Here is a 21,483-nt window from a genome sequence, read left to right as displayed (position 1 = left end):
ACAGCAATGATCATATATGCCCATATATTTTGTCCTAAGATTTAATATTGGTAGGGCTTGAATATTTCATTATATGTGGAATTTGTGTGCATGTGTGTACTGGTCATATAAAATAAGGGATACTGATCTCTTACCCAGAAAAAAGGACATTGTTCCATTCTACAAAATTATTATTGCTCTTAGAGGAAATCTGTATTTAGCTTTAAAGAAACCTTTGATCATTTATCGAGATATTATGTATACTATGTATTCTTAGCCATAAGGAAGAATTCTGATTTGAGATTATTTTTCCAGTTGGAAAAATAATCCATCTGCATTAAGAATTTTACAGTTCTAAGGACATCATGAGACTTTGAAATATCTTCCATGAATCAAGCAGGTATACAATATTTAACAGAGAAAAATGTGACTTTGGAGCTACCAATGATTCCTTCAAAAAAATGGTTAGTGTTCACTAAAAATTTTAAAAATGACTTTACTGTTATTGGATGTCATATCTGGAGAGTTTCTTGGGTTTTAGTCTTTGAATATTACCTTAGTAAAATCTTGGAACCTTAGAATTAGATAGGAACATTAGGAGTCATTTACTCTAACCTCTTCACTTTGAAGATGAGAACTCAGAGAGGTGACATGACTCATCCAAGGTCATACAGCTAAATAGGGACAAAGTTGAGCCACACCAAAAACTCTTGACACCCTCTTCCCGCCCAATCTAGTAATCTTTTACTATACAATGATGTCACCCAGTAGTGTACGTTGATATTATATCATTTCTGTGAAAAAGTCTGGTAGCATCTATTTAAATTAGAAATAATTTTATTCTTTTACCATGCGATCCATTCTTGGGAATCTATCCTACGGAAAGAAAATTGTTAATATAAATGGCTTCAAATGTTTAGAGATGTTTTCTGTAGCATTGTTCATAAATCTTTCAAAACAAGAAACAAAGTTAATATTTATTAATAGGAAAATGGCTAAATTAATTAAGGTATAGTCATACCATGGACTATTATGTACCTATTGAAAAGAATCAGGTGACATGGAAGAATTTTCAAGATTATTGAATGAGAGTAATGAGATGCAGAAAATGTATGCAAAATATGTTTTAATTTTTTTAAATAATGACAAAAATATCCTTGTATATATATAAATCTGCCTAGGATTACAGTAGGACAGAGGAAAATATAGGACATATATTAGGATATTAACAAGCTTAAGTAGGTGTGGTAAGTGTCATTATGGGAAGACAAAAGTAGGGGAAAAGTATCCTAATAAAAGCAGGATGCATGATATGCTCTGACTTGTGTAACATGTGTGCCTGTGTGTGCTTGAAGAGATGCATGAAAACATGATTACAAAAGTTAAAGGTGATTATCTTAAGGTAATGTGATTCTAAGGGATTTTTACTCTCATCTTGTATTATTTATATAAGTAGAAACAAATCTAATTTAATTTGGTGAAAAAATGAAAAGCTGACTTAGATTTAGACCTGAAAGATATGGTTACTATGGAGAAGCACCAAGCTAAGTGTTTATCATCAACTGCAGATATTATGAACTAATCAGTTTGTGTGCCTAAAATGATCCATGCTTGATAAACAGCTCTTCCTACACTGTGTCCAACTGAAGATTCTCTTTCTATTTATACCTACAGATGGTCATTTAGAACTGAGTCTCTTTATGATTCTGCCTCTCTGACTTATGTGGTCTTCTTGGGGCATCTGTTAAAGAGTCTTCATATTTCCTTTTGCTGACTATCAGAGTGGTCTAGCACTATGATTGCATGTTAGCAATCTGTAGCTGCATTCTGTTAGTCTTCACATGATATGTGGTTCTTCATATATTCTTTTAAAGTCTTTCGGCAAATGTCATATTTTAGTTAATCTTGGGGAAGCTGCTACAACTTTCTCTTGCTATTATCTGTTCTCCATGCCTGCTTAATCCAGCACAATTGTGTAAACGCTAGCAACTGTATTCCAGATCTCAAAAGCATGTTACCTTGCTTTTAACATTAAGAACTACTAGTGAGTAACATTGATGACAATAAATGTAAAGCTTATGATGGTAGATCTGAGACCTCAATCGCTGGTCAAGAACTTCTAGACACATGGAAGATGACATTTTATAACCGCTTTCTAGATCTTCAGATTTTACTAGAGCTCGATGTCACTGGGATGTTCCAAGCTGATAGACTTAGTCTTTATTTTTGGCTTAGTCAAGCGCATTGTACTATGTGTCAACTACCTAGAAATATTCAGCTATAGTTCTTTAAACTTATCTTGGTTGCACATGGGATTTCTATGCAGACCCATATACAATCTATATTTGAATTATCTTTTGGTATATTAAACCATACAGTTGAGTTCATTTGTCAAGTCCTTTCGATTTCATTTGAGATTATAATGATGACTAGATAGGAAATTCTTAGAGGGTTTTCTGAAGGACTTTGATGGGATTCATGGTATTCTTTAGCATTACTAGCTAAAAATCAACCTCATGGAAAATTAATTTTATGCCATTATGTTCACAGGTAGAACTTTCACCTTTGAGTCCAAGGACTTCAACAAAACTGTCTAATGTGAACTATACTCATTATAAACTTTGTCAAAGTTTTGCACGTCTTAATCAATATACCTTAGTCATCTTTGTTGTTATCTTCAAATGTCTTTTGGAAACTCCTAAAATCTTTTGAATTCTCAAGGCTAACATTTACTTAAGGAACACATTCACATCCTACAATCTGTATTCCTTTATTGTACCTTAAAGCCACAGTTATAAGCACAGTAATCTATATAAATAAGCTTCATAGGGAACAGAATTATTGCATGTAGAAGTTGAAAAGGATATGAATTTGGACTAGTTAATTTTTTCATCTCTACTATTTTCCTTAGATTATTTTACCATTATCACGGCTTTATATAATAAACTCAATTTAATTCTAGATTGTGAACAGTTTCATAAATATTCTATTCTCTCCAACAGTTTAAGCCACAGCAAAATCAACGATAACACAAATAATAATACCACCATTCATTAATGAGAAACAACTAGAACATGCTGGCTAAGAGAACCTACAAATCCACTTTGGGTATGAAATATTCAGCATATTTCAAGTTTGTTTTAGATATATCTATAATCTCTTTTCAGCAGGTCATTAATAAATATATCTCCTTCTGTTTCTATCAAAATATAACTAAAGCACAGAAATCATTAGAACCAATTTTTGGAAGAGACATTTAATTTTTTGGAAGAGACATTTATCATGAATTATTTTAGGATAGATGAGGTAGCAAATATTATAATTGTCTTCAGAATATGCTATTTATCTGAAATACCAATTCATTCATTCATTTTTTTAATTAAAAAAATTAATATTTCTCTGTTAATTTCTTTCTTCTAACTGCTGCTAATTTTCTATTAACAAGTAAAGTGATTAAAATTTCCTAATATTTTAAAAAAGAGAACCCAAACCATATAAAATGGAAAAATGACTCTGTGTAACCAGACCAAGTGCTTTGATTGGCTTAATTTAATTCAACAAAAAAGTCTCAATTCAGATAGCTACTGATTAATTTAGTTAGAGCAGTTGACCTAGTTTGTGTTGCTAGGGACAGCACATATTGAGTTTTAGGGTTGTGCAAATGATTATTTTTCCAAATGCTCATTCTTTCCCCTACGTAACACCACATGTCTAATCTAGCTTTTAGTTTAGTCTTAAAAATGATACCATAACTGAAGTTAAGGGTCATTTGGCACTGATAATTAAGTGTTTAGACTGTGTGGTAGATTGCGGCAGTAATGGCCCAAAAGTTCTTCATGCCTTCCTTGATCCATACCCTTGTGTTACCTCCTACCACACTCACTGTGCCTCTCTATGTGACTTGCACTGGTCAATGACACATTAACAAACATGAAACATACATATGCTTGCAATGTGCCTGTGCATTGGAGATCACTATGTTGGAACTTCTGTGACAACCACGTGGCATAGCGTGGGCTAGCCTACTGTAGGGTGAGAGACCACTTAGAACAGAGACATACCATCCTATCTGCAGCCTCCCCAAACAACTCCTAGTTGACCTAATAGCTGACTGCAGATGCATTAATAAGCCCAGTTCAGACCAGCAGAAAAGCCAACCAAGTTCAGCTTAAATTACTGACCTATAGAATTGGATCATAAATTTTGTGGAGTTTATTTTGCAGCAAAAGCTAACTGAAACAGAAATGAGAACCACAATTGAATGGGACGTTTGTGAATCCTGGGATGAAGGATGCAAGTTAGAGAAATATAAAAACTTGTGGCCAGAGAACAGATGGTGGTAGATTGTAAAAAGGGCCACAATACTTTGCAGTTCCTCCCAGCAGGACTTTCTCCACTCTTTGAATCTGGTATGGCCTTATGTTTTAACCAATAGAATGTGACAGAAGTGACATTGAGCAAGTTCTGAGCCTAGGCTGAAGGGATCATGAGGCTTCTGATCTTAGAACCCTGAGACCTCCACGTGAACAAGTCTGAGCTAGCCCGATGGATGATGAGAAACACGTGGCCCATTTGTTTCTGTAGCCCCAGCCAATAACCAGCTGATCCCCAACATTGGTGCCTCAAAGTTGGCTGGCAGCTGACTACAGATGCATGAGTGAGCCTTGCTGAGACCAGCAGATGGACTCCAGCTGAGTCCAACTCAAATTGCCAACCCATAGAATCATGAACTAAATAAATGGTGGTTAGAAGCCACTAAGTTTTTGGGTGGTTTGTTTTGCCCCCAAAACTCACTGATACAGACTATATTTGTTGAATGGTCACCTCTATATGCATGTTTAGGATAACTACTCCTTAATTCCTCTCTATAGTTATTCATAGGAAATAAAAGGAGAAATGCAAAAGGTATTCATCGAGGGCCAGCCCCAGTGGCCTAGTGGTTAAGTGTGGTGTGCTCTGCCTTGGTGGCTCGGGTTTGGTTCCCAGCTGTGGACCTATACCACTCATCTAGCAGTGGCCACGCTGTGATGGCAGGTCGCATACGAAATAGAGGAAGATTGGCAACAGATGTTATCTCAGGGCAAATCTTCCTCAGCAAAAAAAAAAAAAAAAAAAAAGGTATTCATTGATATTTAAACTGTGAAATTTTCTCCTCTCTAAAGATATTTATATCTCCACATCTAAAATATATGTTAAAAAACAGACCAATAGATTATTCTAGTCAGAATTTTGGTATGAGACTAAATTTAGTTGGAAACAGCAACGTGGGCAAAACCCAAAAAAAGTTAGCTAAGAAAAAATGATCCTTAATTTCTTCTGCCTGATTATTCTTAGAGGCAAATAGAAACATTCTTATTGAAATGCCTGCATCTCTAACATTGGCTAAAGTTATTTTAAATACTAGAGACATTGCAGTAGCCTGTTCAAAGCCTTACTGATGTCATGGGCACAGTGAGCAAAGCATGTCACAGGTCCCTTACTTCAGGGAAAGCCCAAGGTGTTTCAGTATTCTCTACCACTTAAGAGCTGGATAATGGCAATTAGAGTGCCAGTTTCAGAAATGTTTTTAGGAAATATTGTCACTATATTTAATAAGTACTTTAAAACAAGTTCTGTCAATAACCTATATTTATTTGTGGGGCTATCAGCAGTTAAAAAGGATAAAATATGGTGTTTTATAGTTTCCATCAGGCTTCTTGTTATGAAATCCTTGAACTGTTTAGTAGAATGTTGTATCTTCACGATGAATGCATTCTAAATTATTCTAGCGAATTTTGCTTCAAAATAGTTAATTCTTTTGGTTTAACAGATGTGTAAGGTGTATAATGAGAAACAGCTTGATTTTACGGTAATTTAAAAATTATCAGTTAGATTATTACCTTACTTTATAGTAGTTGATTAAATAACCTTTAGTAATGAACTTAACTGAATTCAGTTGAACATTAATTCTGAGAACAAGTCTTTCTGCCAATGACATACTTGGTTAATAATTCAAATTTCTCCTCTAGAGTTCATTTCTTTCAACAGTATAATATCTCAATACTATAACAGTTACCACATTAAAGAGTTGTTTAAAAATCTTCCTAGAGTAAGAGTTCTAGAAGGGAAAGATCACACTTTATTCAACCGTATATTCCCTGCCCTGATACAGTGCTATACACATTACAGGTAACCATTAAGTTTTTGTAAAGTGAATAAATGTATTAAAAATTTTCCTGATATTGGTTTTTATTTTTTATTTTTTGGTGTGATAGTTCAGCAGATGAGCTAGGAAGTGAGAAACTGACTACATATAAGAGTATAAAGTTCTATTTGTTTATATAATAATTAATTTAACAAAAACTTTATTTAGCAAATAATCTGCCAGGCATGATGTTACATGCTGGCAAAGGTTAGCAAGATAGGTATGATTCCTGTCCTCAAATATATATAACGTAGTAAAGGAATAAATGTGGAAGGAAGGAAGCAGAAATTCTGATTTTAGCTCCTGTTTTCCTTAACTGCATTGCATTCTTAGAACTGCTTCTAGAATAACAAGCAGCTTTCTGAAAAAATCACATAGGGCTTCTCAGGGAATTATCTCAATGACCCTGAATATCAAATCTTAACATTGTAATAATTTCTTTTTTATACATCCCATATAAAGCTTCAAGCAACATATAAATTTATGTAAAACACATATGCTAAGCAACATACAATTTATCCCTGGATTTAATTTGGAAAAATCTGGCAGCTTTACTTTTGCTAGGAATATGTAACTTGCTATAATTGGAACCAAGAATAATCATGGCCATTTACTTAATGTTCATAGGTCGTATGAGAAGCTTTCTTTAAAATAGAATTACTGGGCCGGCCCCGTGGCTTAGCGGTTAAGTGCGCGCGCTCTGCTGCTGGCGGCCTGGGTTCAGATCCCAGGCGCGCACCGATGCACCGCTTCTCCGGCCACGCTGAGGCCGCGTCCCACATACAGCAACTAGAAGGATGTGCAGCTATGACATACAACTATCTACTGGGGCTTTGGGGGGAAAATAAATAAATAAATAAAATTTAAAAAAACAGAATTACTATAGTAATAGATGAGGGTTGCTTTAACTGTATGATCACCATTTGTTACTGGGATTTGGTAGACAAAACCTCAGTGTCTTTCTTATTTTCCTCATGCTCAGTCTCTACCTGGAATGTCTTTTCTCCTTCTGCTTCCTTTCCCTGCTTTGCCTGCAGTACTTCTTATTCTTCCTTAAGAATAGGCTCAGGTATTATTTGGTTTAGGAAGTCTGTTCTGCTTCCACGGGTTGGAGGGTGTGTAACGTGGACTGAGTTCCCCGAGCATATGTCTTCCACTGCTCTTGCCACATATCGGTTTACATGTCTGTTCTTCTGTAAGACTCTCAGCTCCTCAAAGGTGGTGTTCTATCTCAGTTATATTGATACGCCTCCTGTAGAATGTTTGTTATTGATTACTACAGAATCCTCAGTTCCCTGACAGGTGCCTAGTGTATAGGTGCTCAATAAGTCTTTGTGGGACTGAGATAAATTCAGAATTCATCTATTGTACACTGATACTCTATAGAGCCATTAATTATTCATTGAAGGTAATGGTGTCATGCCTTCCAAATTCTCTAACTTGATCTTTTCCACTTCCCTTATATAAGGGATATCAGATGAAAAAAACGAAATGAATAATAATAGCTCAATAGTTATTTCTAAAATTTCCTATTGCTCCTTTTCCAAGAGAGAAAATATCTTTGAGAGGCTACCCACTGAGTTGTTAATTCCAGACTTCTAAAGTTCACTTTTATATGGTAATATGAAAAAATAGTCCATGAAAGAAACTAGAGGATTTTGAAAAGCTAACAACATCATAACAGTTAGGTCCCCTTTAGAATTTAATACAAAACAGATGCAGAAAGAGAAGTTGCTAAATAAAGGTAGAATTTCAAAGATGTCTTGCAAATAATGGCCTCTCAAAAACCCAACTCTTTGAAAATTACTTTGAGAAATAATACAGGAGTCAGTCTAAAATACAATACTTACATATCAGTAGTATTTAAAATGTAAAACTGAAGGATGTTTGCTTATAAAAATCCTAAACCTTATGTGGTATTAGAGAATAAGGGGAGCCTTTTATTTACCAAGGCTTTTAAAAACTAAAAAGAAGAATCTTCTTTTATATATCATTCCTTCAAGGTAAAAATTCTAGTATTAAAGTCCTCATTATACTATGCATTTCATCACTCTGCAGGTTAAATTATATCCCATGGATACATAGGTGTATAGAGGGCATTCTTTTCAAAATAACAAAAAGCCTATAAAACATATCAGCATTGCTGCAACATGGTAACTAGAATCCAACTGTATATATCTCTTTTATTAAGAACTCCTGTGATTATTATTTCCAGAGAAAACAATTGCTTTTATCACAATATCAAAAATATTTAAATTTTCATGTGAAGTAAAATGAGTAAAACTATTGATCACTGACATTCTCTATAATTATAATAGAAGTTAGAAACTTTCCTCAGTTAACAAAAAATAAAAAAAGCTATTTAGATATTATAGTCAATATTTGTTTCTAAATGACCTACTCTAAATGGCTAGTTTTTAGTTCATATACTCCTACCGTCACTGATTCCTTTAGCTACTTTACAAATATTTACTTAGTTTTTAACGTGCACCTGGTACTGTGTTGAGGTCAAAAAATAAGCATGTTCCTTCTGGAAATGTAAAAGCTTGAAGGGAAAGATCTAAGCAATATTTATGGTAGATTTGGATACTTGCTCTGGTGAAGGAGTGGGAAAGGTATAAGGAAAGCACTGGGAGTACTGGGGGTGAGGAAAAGGAGGAATCTGAAACCCTACCAGCTATCTGACTTGAAAACTGGATTTTGGTGGCCAAAAACTCACGTGAAACCAGCAATGCCATAAGTAATGTACTCAGAAAGAACAGATATGATTTTAAATGTCTCAAATGTGGAAACAATATTTTCTCCAGAAGAATAGTTGAGACCTTTGTACTCTACATTCTTGGCCTCATCTTCAGCAGTAAAAGCAACGTAACATATTGCATCTCATACGCATTTTGAGAGAATCTTCAAAAGACTAAAAAGGGAAGTTGATAAAAATGAGTTCACACACTATAAAATGAAACAATTACAGCAGCCAGAAGAGTGAGCCTGAATTAATGGGAAAATACACCCACAGAACATCTGAAGAGGCAAGTGTAGTAGGATATTTTAAGATGTTTTTCAATCCATTCTCAGCAACTTTCATGGGAGAATTTTAACAATTTGGTGATTTGATCTTACAGAGCACATAATTTTAATGTTTTAATAGTGATCAAATAAGTAAAGTAAAAATAGGCCTGAGTCATCCAGCTAAAGAGGTGAGACTGCAGAGAAGAAACACAATCTCTTTATGTTTTTGATTTTCAAAATGCCACAGTGAAAAATTACAGCTAGTTTTAGTTCTTCATACCTTTGCTGTGAAACATCAAACCAGATTTGGAATATCATTTACAGTGATGATGTTTTAAGCTCAAAGAAGCTTAAATGATAATGGTGGCTGTGTCATAAATGTGCTTGTGTTGCTCAGAACCTCAGTAGTGAGGCCCTTCACCCCTCTTCCTTCCTGGGACTCAATTTCTTCTTTTTATCTAACTTGCCTGACTTACAATGTTGTGTGAGAATCAAACGAAATAATACATACAAGAGAGGAAGGGCAAAGTTCTTTTCATGATGTAAAATTCTATTTATATCTTTTAGCCTATGTCTTAATCGGATAATGAAACTGTTTCAAATTTATTTTGAAATGATTAACTAATGTTGAAGAATCTGATTTGTAGGGTTGCCTTTAAAAAATATATATATATAACAGAAACATATTTTTGGTAAAGGAATAGGAGATTACTCATGATAGTAAAGTTTACAAGTACTAGAAAAAAGAACTTGTATAGTGTAAATGTAACCACATAATCATAATATAAACTTTATAGGAGGGTGTGATTTTGGATGAATATATGAAAATCTTACCAGCAATGAGAATAATTGACCCACAAATTATAAAATGGATGAAGGATATTTATCTTCATTATTTACAAGATAATATAATTTAACGTTAAACTTATTGAAAAAGTAGGAAATTTAAAATGTTATCTCCCCAAATAGTTCTAGATCTGCTCTAGGTTTGATAAAAGATATTGGGAGACCGTGTTGTATTGGTGTTCAGAACTACTTTGGATAATAACTTTCCTATACAATGATTGTTTAAATTTGGGAAAGTTGTGTACTTTTCTGAATTTCTTTTTCTTCTTCTGTCATAAGAAAAACCCCCAAGCAAAAACAAAACCAATTCTTGCATCATAGGGTATTTGAGAAGTAAATGAAATAACAACATTTGGAAAGTTTAGCGTGTTGCCAAGTATCTAGCAGGCATTCAATGGATGAGAGCTATTATTATAATTTTTTTTATTACTCATACCTGTTTCCAGTGCTTTCTCAGTGATGGCATTTGCCATTATGTCTGTCTTAGGTCAGAGTTTCAGAGAAACAGACTCTGAGATGGAGACTTCACTGAAAAATGCCATTGAGATCAACATTTGTGGGGAAAATGAAGAAAGTAGAGTTGAGCAGAGGGGATGTTTAACTGTGATGTAGTCACAACAAAGGCCTCAGCTTATCCCATAGAGAACTCAGGAGCTGAAATGACCCTTCAGAATTGTTTTACTTTGAGGCAAGGGACTCGGCCTTTATAACTATCCCTATGCACTCATCACCCTTACCGTTGGGCCTCTGCTGGAGGGTGGGGCATAACTTGGGCCAAACAAGTCTGTTTGGCTGAGGGTAATCCCCAGAAAGGGACTTAGCTGAGAGCTGTCAGCCCCCAACACTCTCAGTGGCTTAGGAAAGGAGTGCCTCAGTCTTGAAAGGGAATTCTGGGTAACACACCATGGCATCTACCACAGCGGCCTATGGTATCCTCATTAATAATTGACACAATTAGTTATCCTTCCTAATTCAATTTACTTGAACAGGCCCATGAATCAGTATGAATAATGAAAGAGAGAGGAGCACAAGAAAACAAGAGGGAGACAGAGGTATTTGAAAAAATTATCAAGATTTGTATAGCAGCCTTTCAAGAAATAAATAAAAACAAATACTGATTTTGTGCCAAACTGGAGTACTGAGAAAAGATGAGTATAGGCTCTGGAGATAATTTAGGTGCTCATTTCAGCTTCTTGACCTGAACATTTGCTACAACTGGAAAGCTACAATTTTATAACTGAAAGAGTGGGCTTGATATTATGCATTTATTTACTTATTCATTCTTAACTGTTTAGCACATATATAATTTATAAAGATTTTTGCAGTCTTATAAGCCTTTGTCAGATTGGGATGGGGAAGTAATTCTAGAGTCAAGATCCACTGATTATTCTTCAACATACAATTGCAAAATAGTAGAATTTTAGAGTAACAATGAATAAATACAATGGAAATTCTAAACTGAAGCTCAAAATATTTGGAGTATTATTTTGAATGAAAATTTATATTTGAAGTTTGTTATGCATATTAGAAAGACTAAGAAGTCTAAGTAATTCACTGTTGAAAATCACAGAATTAGGTGAGAATTTGGTTTAATAAACATCACTGAAATAAGATAGATGTCGTGGTCAAAGGTAAAAACAATAACAACGGTTGCACAACCTATAGGGGTCTACCAATGGTCAGATTTCCAAAGACACAGGTGCTTTATTCCAGATTAAATTCATCCTTTGGTTGGATTAAAAACAACCGCCCAAGGAGAATGTAGTATTATAGAAATCCAATCTGTATTAATATATGCATGGAATGGAAAAATAACTTTGGAGAAAAACAAAACTTCCCAAAGGGGAAAAATATGGAGTCCTAGACATAGAAGCACTTCTTAATTTCTGGAGTTAGTGAGCTAAAAACATATTTAATTTCTGGAGTTTACAATCTAGGAAAGTAAATTCTATTAAGAGGTAAGGAGTGTTTTCACTTTCTCATTCCCCACTTTTCCCAGTCCAATAACCTGGAACGTCCCAGCTGGCTCTGAAGAGAATCTCTGGGAAGGATGGTACTTTTATCCTCTCAGAGATTACAGAACAGAGGCTATTGATCTGATTTTTCCCAGCATGGCTGACACTAAAATTGCCTTTCTCTATCAAGAAGCTTTATTTTCCTCTCTCCCTCTCTCTCAAAAAAAAAAAAAAAAAAAAAAAAAAAAAAAACAAAAAAATAAACCTGCAGTTCTGCACTGGAAAACATTGCGGAGAAACTAGTAACTGTTCATATCACCCATCATGTTATATAATGGTATCATAAAGATAAAACAGCTGTCAAAAATGGAGGCTTTAAATGAACAAAAAAAGCTCTGTATCCTTACCATAACACCATATTCAGAAGGTTTGTTTTGGTGGACTATATTTAAATCAATAAAGTGAGGCCTGTGACTTGGATAGCTAAGCCTGTCTCTTTAGATGTGATAAGTTTGGGGGGCCTTACCAGATTTTACTACATTTGACAAACTACAGAAAGTGAAGTAGGGGGCTGGCCCGGTGGCGTGATGATTAAGTTTGTGAGCTCTGCTTTGGCAGCCCGTGGTTCACCTGTTCGGATCCCAGGCACAGACATACACACCGCTCATCAAGCCATGCTGTGGTGGTGTCCCACATACAAAATAGAGGAAGATTGGCATGGATGTTAGCTCAACAACAATCTTCCTCAGCCAAAAAGAGGAAGATTGGCAACAGATGCTCAGGACCAATCTTCCTCACCAAAAAAAAAAAAAAAAGAAGAAGCAATACACTTCAAATTTTGCTTTGTGGGATCATCTGCCAATTAGAGTAAAAATGGAGGTGGATAATCAATATAACGTCACTATCCAGCTGTGACCTTGATGGTATTGTGGTCCACAGATTACTCAGATGACACCACCAGGAATTAAGGAAGGATTTCCTAATAATAGACTATCTTAGACGTCGCCTAAGGTGGTCATCTTTCATTCGGTTCTAAACCGTGGTAAAGTGAATGTCCAATGTTGCGTAAAACGTAAAAAAATCAAGGAAAATAAACTATTCTAACAACAGGTTTTAACAGAATTTTATGCAATATTTAATTATGCTAAAACCTCTGAGATAATGTAGTAGTTGGCTAAGCTGAGAAAATTCTTTATATCAAGTTTTTATTTTATTTTTTTAACAATGACTGAGTGGCTGTTTTGTGGATATCTACAGTACAAAGTAATCAAAAGTAAAAACGCATATTAGTCTCTGTTTTTAGGGACCTCAAAGTTTAGCTTATTTCATTAATACATAAAGTGTTATAGAATCACAGATTTTATTGGCTTATTTTGGCTGTGTTCATATAACTACATGAAACATATACACGTACTAAAAAAGATGGACATTCTTTTTTTTTGCTATGGAAACTACTACCACTTTGAGAAGATAGTGGTTGGAAGGACATTCTCTAATGCAGACAAGCAGGAAGAATGGACATGGTACATTTTTCTGGAATAGTTTGAAAATTCTGAGGCCTTTGAGGGTAACCTTTCTCCTTTTTAGCTCCCAAGTTTTGGCTGGTGGTTACTCTATTATTCTGTCCTATTAAAATGACAAAGTGACTTCTTTGTTAAGTCAGGTGAAAGACTGGGAGAGAACTGTTGTAGAGCAAATATGTGGCAGTCAAAAGATTACAGCAGAGAACAGAAAGTTGGTGGATTACTAGGTTGCCAGGATTCAGAGCAAGACAGAGACCCAGGAGGCAAGAAATTGAGTGATGAGGAAGGACAAGCCCTTTGCCAGCAGGGAGAGGGTAGGGCACAGAGTCCACGAGGCCATATTACTTGAAAGTACAAATATTGCTAGTGAGCAGAGTGAGCCGAAGAGAACATGTGCCTTTGGTAGAGCTACTGATCCTCTGCCCTTTCGTACACTTCCTGATTAGTTATGAAGTGCCTCCAAGTCTTACACCTGCTAATATGAAGAAAAGGATGCAGTAGATGCTTGGGAGGTCCTCAGAGCTTTGTGCTTTAGTAAACTCTGGCAGTCTTTTCCAATGATTTCATTTACTTTTATAATATTTATCCATCAGTATTAAGATTCATCCATCAGGAAAGAAAATGACGCCAGTAGAGCACTTACTGTCTTCTATTCTGAGATTTTTACTCCTTAGGAAATAGATGCTAATTCCTAAAAAAATAAACTAGGAACAGAAGTAACCATAGTAGGAAGACTGACATAGGCTAGAACTTTTCAGCTACCGTAAAATCCTTAAGGTACTAAGAAGTTTATATTCTGGCCCCTTTTTATCTACCTAACACTCCACAAAAACCACGTATATGAATCAGGAATGTTGCTTTATGATTCCAATGCTTGGTATACAGATTATTGTAATTACTTCTACCTTCCAACTTTCCAACATTCAGATCTGGTTGGTAATGGTATGAACTACTTCAGAGGAGTGAGTTCCTCATTACTAAAAGGCTTACAGCCAACACTAAGGATACTGATGGAGAATCCATGTATCATCCTAGGACAAACTCAGTAATCTCCAAGATCCCTCACAACCCTGAGATACAATATCTTTTCCCATCTTAGGTTGCCTTCTCTTTCTTCTTTTCCTATCCTAATGCTACCCACCCTCTGAGTCTAGGTCAGGTAGCACCTTCTCCCTAAATAATATTTCTTTATACAGTTGTTATGAGGAATTGATGAGCTATTGCGTATATAATTTTTAGCTGAGTACTTGGCATACAGTAGGTGCTCAGTTATTTCCTTTTCTTGCCTTCCTCCACAATGATAAAAACTCACATTAATCTCTATCTTTTCTGGCCTTCAATAATATTTGGCTATAATAAAAAATTAGTAAGATTTTGGTTTTATTTTTCTTGAATTACTTAATGTTCTACATCATCTTTACATTTATTAAAGACTAGAACCAAATCGTCCCTTTATTTCCCACAGTTTACAGACAAGGACTGAACACATAATGGTCAATTAATATGGAGAGGGTAAGCTTTATAAAGGAGAATCAACACAATGCAGTTTGAAAATCACACTGTAATCTTGTAACCACAATTTAGTATTCATGTGGCCTATAAAGTCTTAGGCTCAGTTTCCACATTAAAAAATGTGGTCAAATATCCCTACTCTGCCTTCCTGAGTGTACTCTTATAATCAGAGAATTGGGTATATATGAAGGACCATTCAAACAGTGCATTTTGATTTGATTGCCCATTTCATTGCAATTTAGCATATTTGGAGAGTTCACAATGGAAAGGGCAACTCTTCTTTAGCTGACCATCTTGATGACAGATGTTTGGTTTTTTTCCTCTGCCAGAAAACAGAGCAAATTGCAGGCTTGTATGATATTCAGTGTAGCTTGTTTATGCATTGTAAGGATTAAAACCAACTTACATCTTGAGTGAATAATTAGGGATTTCAAGTCTCTGGAAAACAATGGATCACCACAGTCCTTCATTAAGACTGTAGTTTTGGGGCCACACGGCCACACTCAGGTGCTGTTCAGACATCCTGAGAGTATTAAGACGTTCTCACAAAACTCTGACCAAAGAAACAATTGTGTTAAAACACAATTGTAAATGCTTTATTTGATGAACAGGATGGTTATCTAAGGCCAAAGCTTATAATGGTCGACTCCTCATTGTAACCTCTGCTTAACCAGTGTAGAATGGATGTGAAGTCCACAAACTGTTCAATACTTATTTTACATAGCTGTCAGAATTATATTCCTAAAAATCAAATCTGAATCACATGGCTCCTTGCTGCATTCCAAATGCAACTCAAATTCCACAGCTTGGAAATCAGTGCCTTTTACAACGAGGCCTCTGCTGCTTTCCTTTAAATTTATTCAACGAATATTGACTTATTGTCTACTATGTGCTCTCACTGTGCTGTCAGGATCAGTGGTTCCACACTGTTCCTGAAACAGCTCTAAACTCTTCTGCCTTTCTGTCTTTGCTTCACCTGCTCGCTCTGTCTGAAACACAGTTTCTTCTCCTAGCCACCTGGGAAAATCCTACTTACCCAGGTCCAGGTCAAATACCAACTCCTCCTGCCAGCCGTATGCACAGAGTTCTCTGCTGATAGCACTGTTATAGCAGATCACTAGCCCATCCTGCTGTCTCTCTTCTTAAACTGTGCTCTCTTAGGGGTGAAGTGCCATGTCTTTTATTTTGGATCCCCCACAGCACTTAGCTTGTAAAACTGAATTGAAATTAAAATCTTAAGAATAGCCTCACTAATTTGCCACCTTCAGTTAATTCATATCATTGCCAAAAAAGTGATTTGGGTGAATTAGATCAAACATTTATGGACTAATTGATTGCTTGGACCCTTTCAACAGTGACTTCAGTAATGGATTCACTTCAAATCAGTCCAATTGCTGAGTTTGTAAAACATGGCCTCAGTAAAGAGGGCAGGAGGAACAGAAGCATTTTCATTATAGATGTTTTAATTTAAATTTCAAAGCCATAGCCATTACTTTTTTAACCTGATGTGATTATACATTTATCTATTCACTCTCTTAAAATGCAGTCCAAAAGCACTATTTTATTTAAAACATAACAACGTGCATTGTACACAGATGTTATAAAAGCGACACATAAAAATTTGCCTAGAGCTTTCTCTACAAACCAATGGCTGTGTATAAAAGACACCAGTACAACTAGTTGAAAAGTAGAGAACTTAATTAAGCTGTATTTGGAATCTACAAGATGCTAAATATCAACACCATTGTTATCTTTTTTTTTATTTCCCCAGAGATTTGATTGATTCATTTGACACTATACAGTGCTAATATGCTTAAAAAGTATACCCCCCCTTTCTCTTCTGTATCACCCCAATTTGATCACCCACTGGTGGGTTAGGTCCCAGGGCAGTTAATTTAGAGAGTACTCCAGGTAAAGGCACACTCTATTCCTGCTTAAGTCTCTGAATCCCGTTTGGCTTTCTTCCTCTGCTGAGCCAGCCTAGACGTTAAGGTCCCTTCAGCGGGTCTCCTTTGAAACTCAAGAATAGGCCACAGATAACCCCACTTGGCTCTCAAACAGAAGGTATCCACAAGTTTGGAGGCCTTCCCAAATCTCCTTTCTTTGTAACACTTTCATTCCTCCCTCTAAAACATTATTTCTCAGACATATTATTTCACAAGGAAAAGGGCCGAAGGGAGATAGAATGTTTTTCTTTTTTCTCTCTGCCTTTTTAATGTCATAAAATGGAATTCTCTCCAGTGTATGTCCTTGAAGCCAGCCAGGACCCAATTGTTGTTTGAGGTAATTGGGAGAAAGGGGATAGACAATTTCTTTTACACTTTGCAGTTTTGAAGCTTCCAAATATTTTCAAGTGTACACATATTTCTATTTATTATTCTCAATATACAAAAAGTGGTAAGTCCTACATTACCTTTAAAGCTAAATGTTTTTCTCACTTCTCAATACGATAATTTGCTTTATTCCTCTATTCTGTAGTTAATTATCACTGTCTACAATCCACAGCCTAATTTTAACATAGCTTGTAACAATACGGGTTTGCATGGTGTAATGAGTCAATTCTGTACTTCTCAAGGGCATGAACAGCACATACATAAAGAGGGATGTAGCAGGTATTATTAACTGCCAACCGTACAAAAAGGATTAAAGGTATCTATTGATACAAATGAATGACATCAAACTAAAGTGGTAATGTCTAAGAGATAAAACAATAATTCATATAATTTTACCAAGACCATTAATTTCTCTATTGGTATTTTAAAGTAGAGAGGGGACTAATTAACTTATATGAAGAAAAACCAATATTCATTTTAGACATATTTTTACTTTATATACCTAATCACTCAAAATGAATGTTTACAGATAATCTTAAGAAGATATATTTTGATGGTATATTTTTTGTTTTCAAATGTGATATTTTTGTATCATATTTTTTTGGTTCTGTTTTATGACTTTCATGCCACAAAATTTGATCACAATTTTGAAGGAATTATCAACCCAAGGGAAAGGAAAAAGGAAAGTCACAAATTAGAGGAAAATGACTTTAATTTAACATGATCTAAATATTTTGCATATAACATAACCATTAGTAATTAAAATTAATTAGTGAGAGGTGAACAATGCAATTGGTATGTAATTGTTTCTTATAGTGTCTTCCATTAATTGCAAAGTAAACCAAGATGAAAGAAATAATTTGGAATAAGATATTTAACTTTGGTTACATTGGAAAATGCAACCAAGAGAGCTCATCATTACTCTTCTACTAATATAAATTTATAAAATTCTATTATGAGAAGGGATCTTAGAAATTATGTGGTCCAATTTGTTCGCTTTACTTCTTTCTGAGATTAATGCCCAGGCAAGTCAAGCGACTGGCTTTTTGTTACACAGTTAATTAGAGATTGAGCTGGGACTTGATTCAGAAAACTCCTGACTTTAGATCTAAGACTTTTTTTCGCTATATCCTGTTACCTTTAAAATAAAATTCAATCCAAACTGAGTTTTATATGTTTGGGCTCACTACAGCTGTGGTTTCCCAGTGCTTTCCAAAGTGTCTGAAGAAGAATAAACTAATATTAATAAATGGGTAGCAGCATTTTAAATTGGATTTGTAGGCATAAATTGTATTTGGATCCATCTCTTTAGCTAATATAGAAGAGATATTCCAGCCAAAATCTCTCTCTGCCATACTAGTTCCATCCCTTTCTCTCTCTTCCTCTGTCATTATGTTACTCTGCTACGTTAACAACACAGTGGGGGAAGGAGGTCTTTTTTCATTTCTCTATTGAATCAACACACTGTGATGGTTCTATAGGATTTGGTTCAAAAGATTCCCCACTCTGTTTAGTTAATTGCCCGTAGATACATAAACTTAAAGAAGATATTACAAAGAAAAGATGTGGTGGACAAAAAATGGGTATGTTTGTGAATCTTTATCTAAGGCTAATACGTATTTCTGACTATGAGTTGCATATTTAAGCTCTATAGCTTGTGAGAAATTAAAGAATCTCCAAAAATTAGTATTTCTTAAGAATTAGGACAGGTAGGCTTATTTCATTTATTTATTGTATCATAATTACTGTTAAGAATGCTTGAAATAACACCAGCAACTTTATGTAGCAACATAACTTTTGAGAAGCAATGTGTAAATATTGCCAATATTAATCAAGTAAATAAAAGTGACAAAAAAAACAGATTTTCATAATGAGGTAGTACCAAATTTTTGCTAGGGGTTTTTAAATAATTACTGTCAGTTTGACATAAACATAAAATAATTAAAGTAATTGTTTGAATGAAATTTATTTTTTTCATATTTTTCCTTAGCATTTCATAGATAAAGTTTTTACATTTGAGTCTAAATTTCTAAAATTATTATTACTCAAAAAATAAAAGCATATTAACTTACGGCCCTGATGCTTTCAAAATGTCCACCTTCTTTCTCGAAATCAATAGGCTGTCCTTTCAGTGTCCAGTAGAAAGTGACATCCAGACTAGCATCATGAATTGCTTTGCAATTAAGGACGATGCTTTCTCCCACTGTTAACTCTGTTCTTTTAGGAGTAAGTTCTATTCTTGTAGGTTCTATAGAAATAAAAAATACATTAATCAATATGAACAACATGCAGTATTTCCCTACGTTCTGTATTTTAAATAACAGAGAAAAACTTAAACAAGGAATTTATGCAATACAGTTGCTCCAGAAACACATCTGTAAATAAACTACTATTATTAATTTAAATATTACCTTTTTGTATGCTAGGGCATTTTACTATGCTTTTGTAGGGGACTGAGGATTTTAAAGTCCCTGTTCCTGTTAAGTCAACTTGGACAAAAAAAGACGAGAGGCTACATAACTAGAAACAGTATTTGGCATTCTGGAAAGAGGAAAATTAGAAAAAAAGAAGCTGTAGCCTCCCTCTCCACCTTCAAGGATCATCAAGTATAAATACAAAAATCTTTACAATAAAAAATGCTCCATATCCAAAGAGGAAGAATTCAGGTGAGTTCACTTCTTTAAAGGTTATGGGAAGCACCTCCCCTCAAATTATCATCTTAAAAGAGATAAAAATATACTGCTGCTACTATATCACCTTTTATTTGCTTTACAGGCTACAAAACCCTCTTATGAGTAGAAGAGGAGTAGAAGAGGCACCACTGGCTGATTATAAAATATCACTTTTGGTAGATTGTGGATGATTTAATTGAGATCTAAAAAGAAAGGCAAAAGATTGAGTGGAAATGTTTTTTGAGAAAAAATATTTATGTTTAATTACTTAATGATTCAGTTACGTTTTTAAAAAATAGATAAATTTTTACTGGGTTTAGAGCAACTTTGAGCCAATAAAGGCCAGTACTGGTTGTATGTCTAAGAGTTATTTAAGCTAGTGGTCAGATAGCTGCAGTATGATGTGTTTTTTTGAATACAGTAGGGTGGTGATGGAGACAGGATTTTGATTTTGTCCTTTTTCCTAATTAGATTCCTGATTGTAGATACCTCAAGGAGACTGACACAAATGATTAAAAATTAGCCTAATTTTCCTATTCTAGCTCTGTTGTTGGCAATAGCATAGTCTGATGAAGCACCATTCTTAACCACTGATAAGATCCTTTCATCTGCAACATCCTTCTAAGCCATCACTGAGAGGAAAGTGCAATACCAGGAAAGGAATGCCACTGTACATATCAATATTCTAGAAGTCAGATATTCTTTTTGGCATTCTAAGTTTTGGCTTCATCAGAGACAACAGATAATCACAGCATACCGTAGTTTAGTCTTTGTGAGAATTGGAATGTTCTGAGTAACTAAATATTCCATTTAACTTGTAATTAACAGAAAACATTTTTGTGATTATTAAAGAAAAAAAGGTCTGTGCATCCAGCATTACCTCATTGTGAAAAAGATTGTTTAGCACACAGAAGGAATAAGACATGGACTAGAAGACTGACTTGGATTCCAGTAATGTATGCTATAAATGAAGATATATTTTAAATTACGTTTCTTCCTTCCGTTGAAGTTTGCCTCTTTTCTAAAATATCAGAGTGGTGGCTATTTTAATTACATTTCTATTTCTAAAGAAAGAGCAAAATTAACATTTCTGTATTTTTATGGCCAAATATGAGTCACTATATAATACATGCACAAATGGAAAAAAATAATTAAGAATATAGTTCAGTTGTGAAAAATATTCCTTTGCCAGTTAAAGAGACTGCCTAAGATATGAGATTTTCTTAGTGCTAAACAATGATGTGTAGTCTCAAAAGAAAGTTCTAGGCTTAAATCTAGTTCTCTTTAGAAGTGAAAAACTAAGAGAAACATTTAAGCAGCAATGTTTATAATACTAAATATTCCATTGATGCAAACATCAAAGAGCATCTCTGGTATCAGATTATCTGATGCACACTCTGACATTGCACATTCACGGTGTCCTTCTGCTACTCCTTTCTGCCCGAAATCCCCAATTGAAGTGGTAACAAA

The 21,483-nt window shown here is 34.8% G+C and overlaps 1 protein-coding gene across 5 annotated transcripts in view; it reads right to left on the bottom strand.

Moving 5' to 3' along the window:
- CNTN5 (contactin 5) overlaps positions 1 to 21,483 on the bottom strand; it is an 824,990-nt gene that overhangs the window by 107,500 nt on the left and 696,007 nt on the right. For all 5 annotated transcript variants that reach the window (XM_087433624.1, XM_087433627.1, XM_087433626.1 and 2 more), the window contains one exon: positions 19,414 to 19,589. In XM_087433624.1, coding sequence (XP_087289750.1) covers positions 19,414 to 19,589 — 176 coding nt within the window. The remainder of the gene's footprint in view (positions 1 to 19,413; positions 19,590 to 21,483) is intronic.

This window comes from Ceratotherium simum, chromosome 7, assembly GCF_057802395.1.
Source record: "Ceratotherium simum simum isolate JZ-2026a chromosome 7, ASM5780239v1, whole genome shotgun sequence".
Taxonomy (NCBI): domain Eukaryota; kingdom Metazoa; phylum Chordata; class Mammalia; order Perissodactyla; family Rhinocerotidae; genus Ceratotherium; species Ceratotherium simum.
The sequence above is the reverse complement of the archived record's forward strand: the minus strand, read 5'-3'. Positions and strand labels throughout refer to the sequence as shown.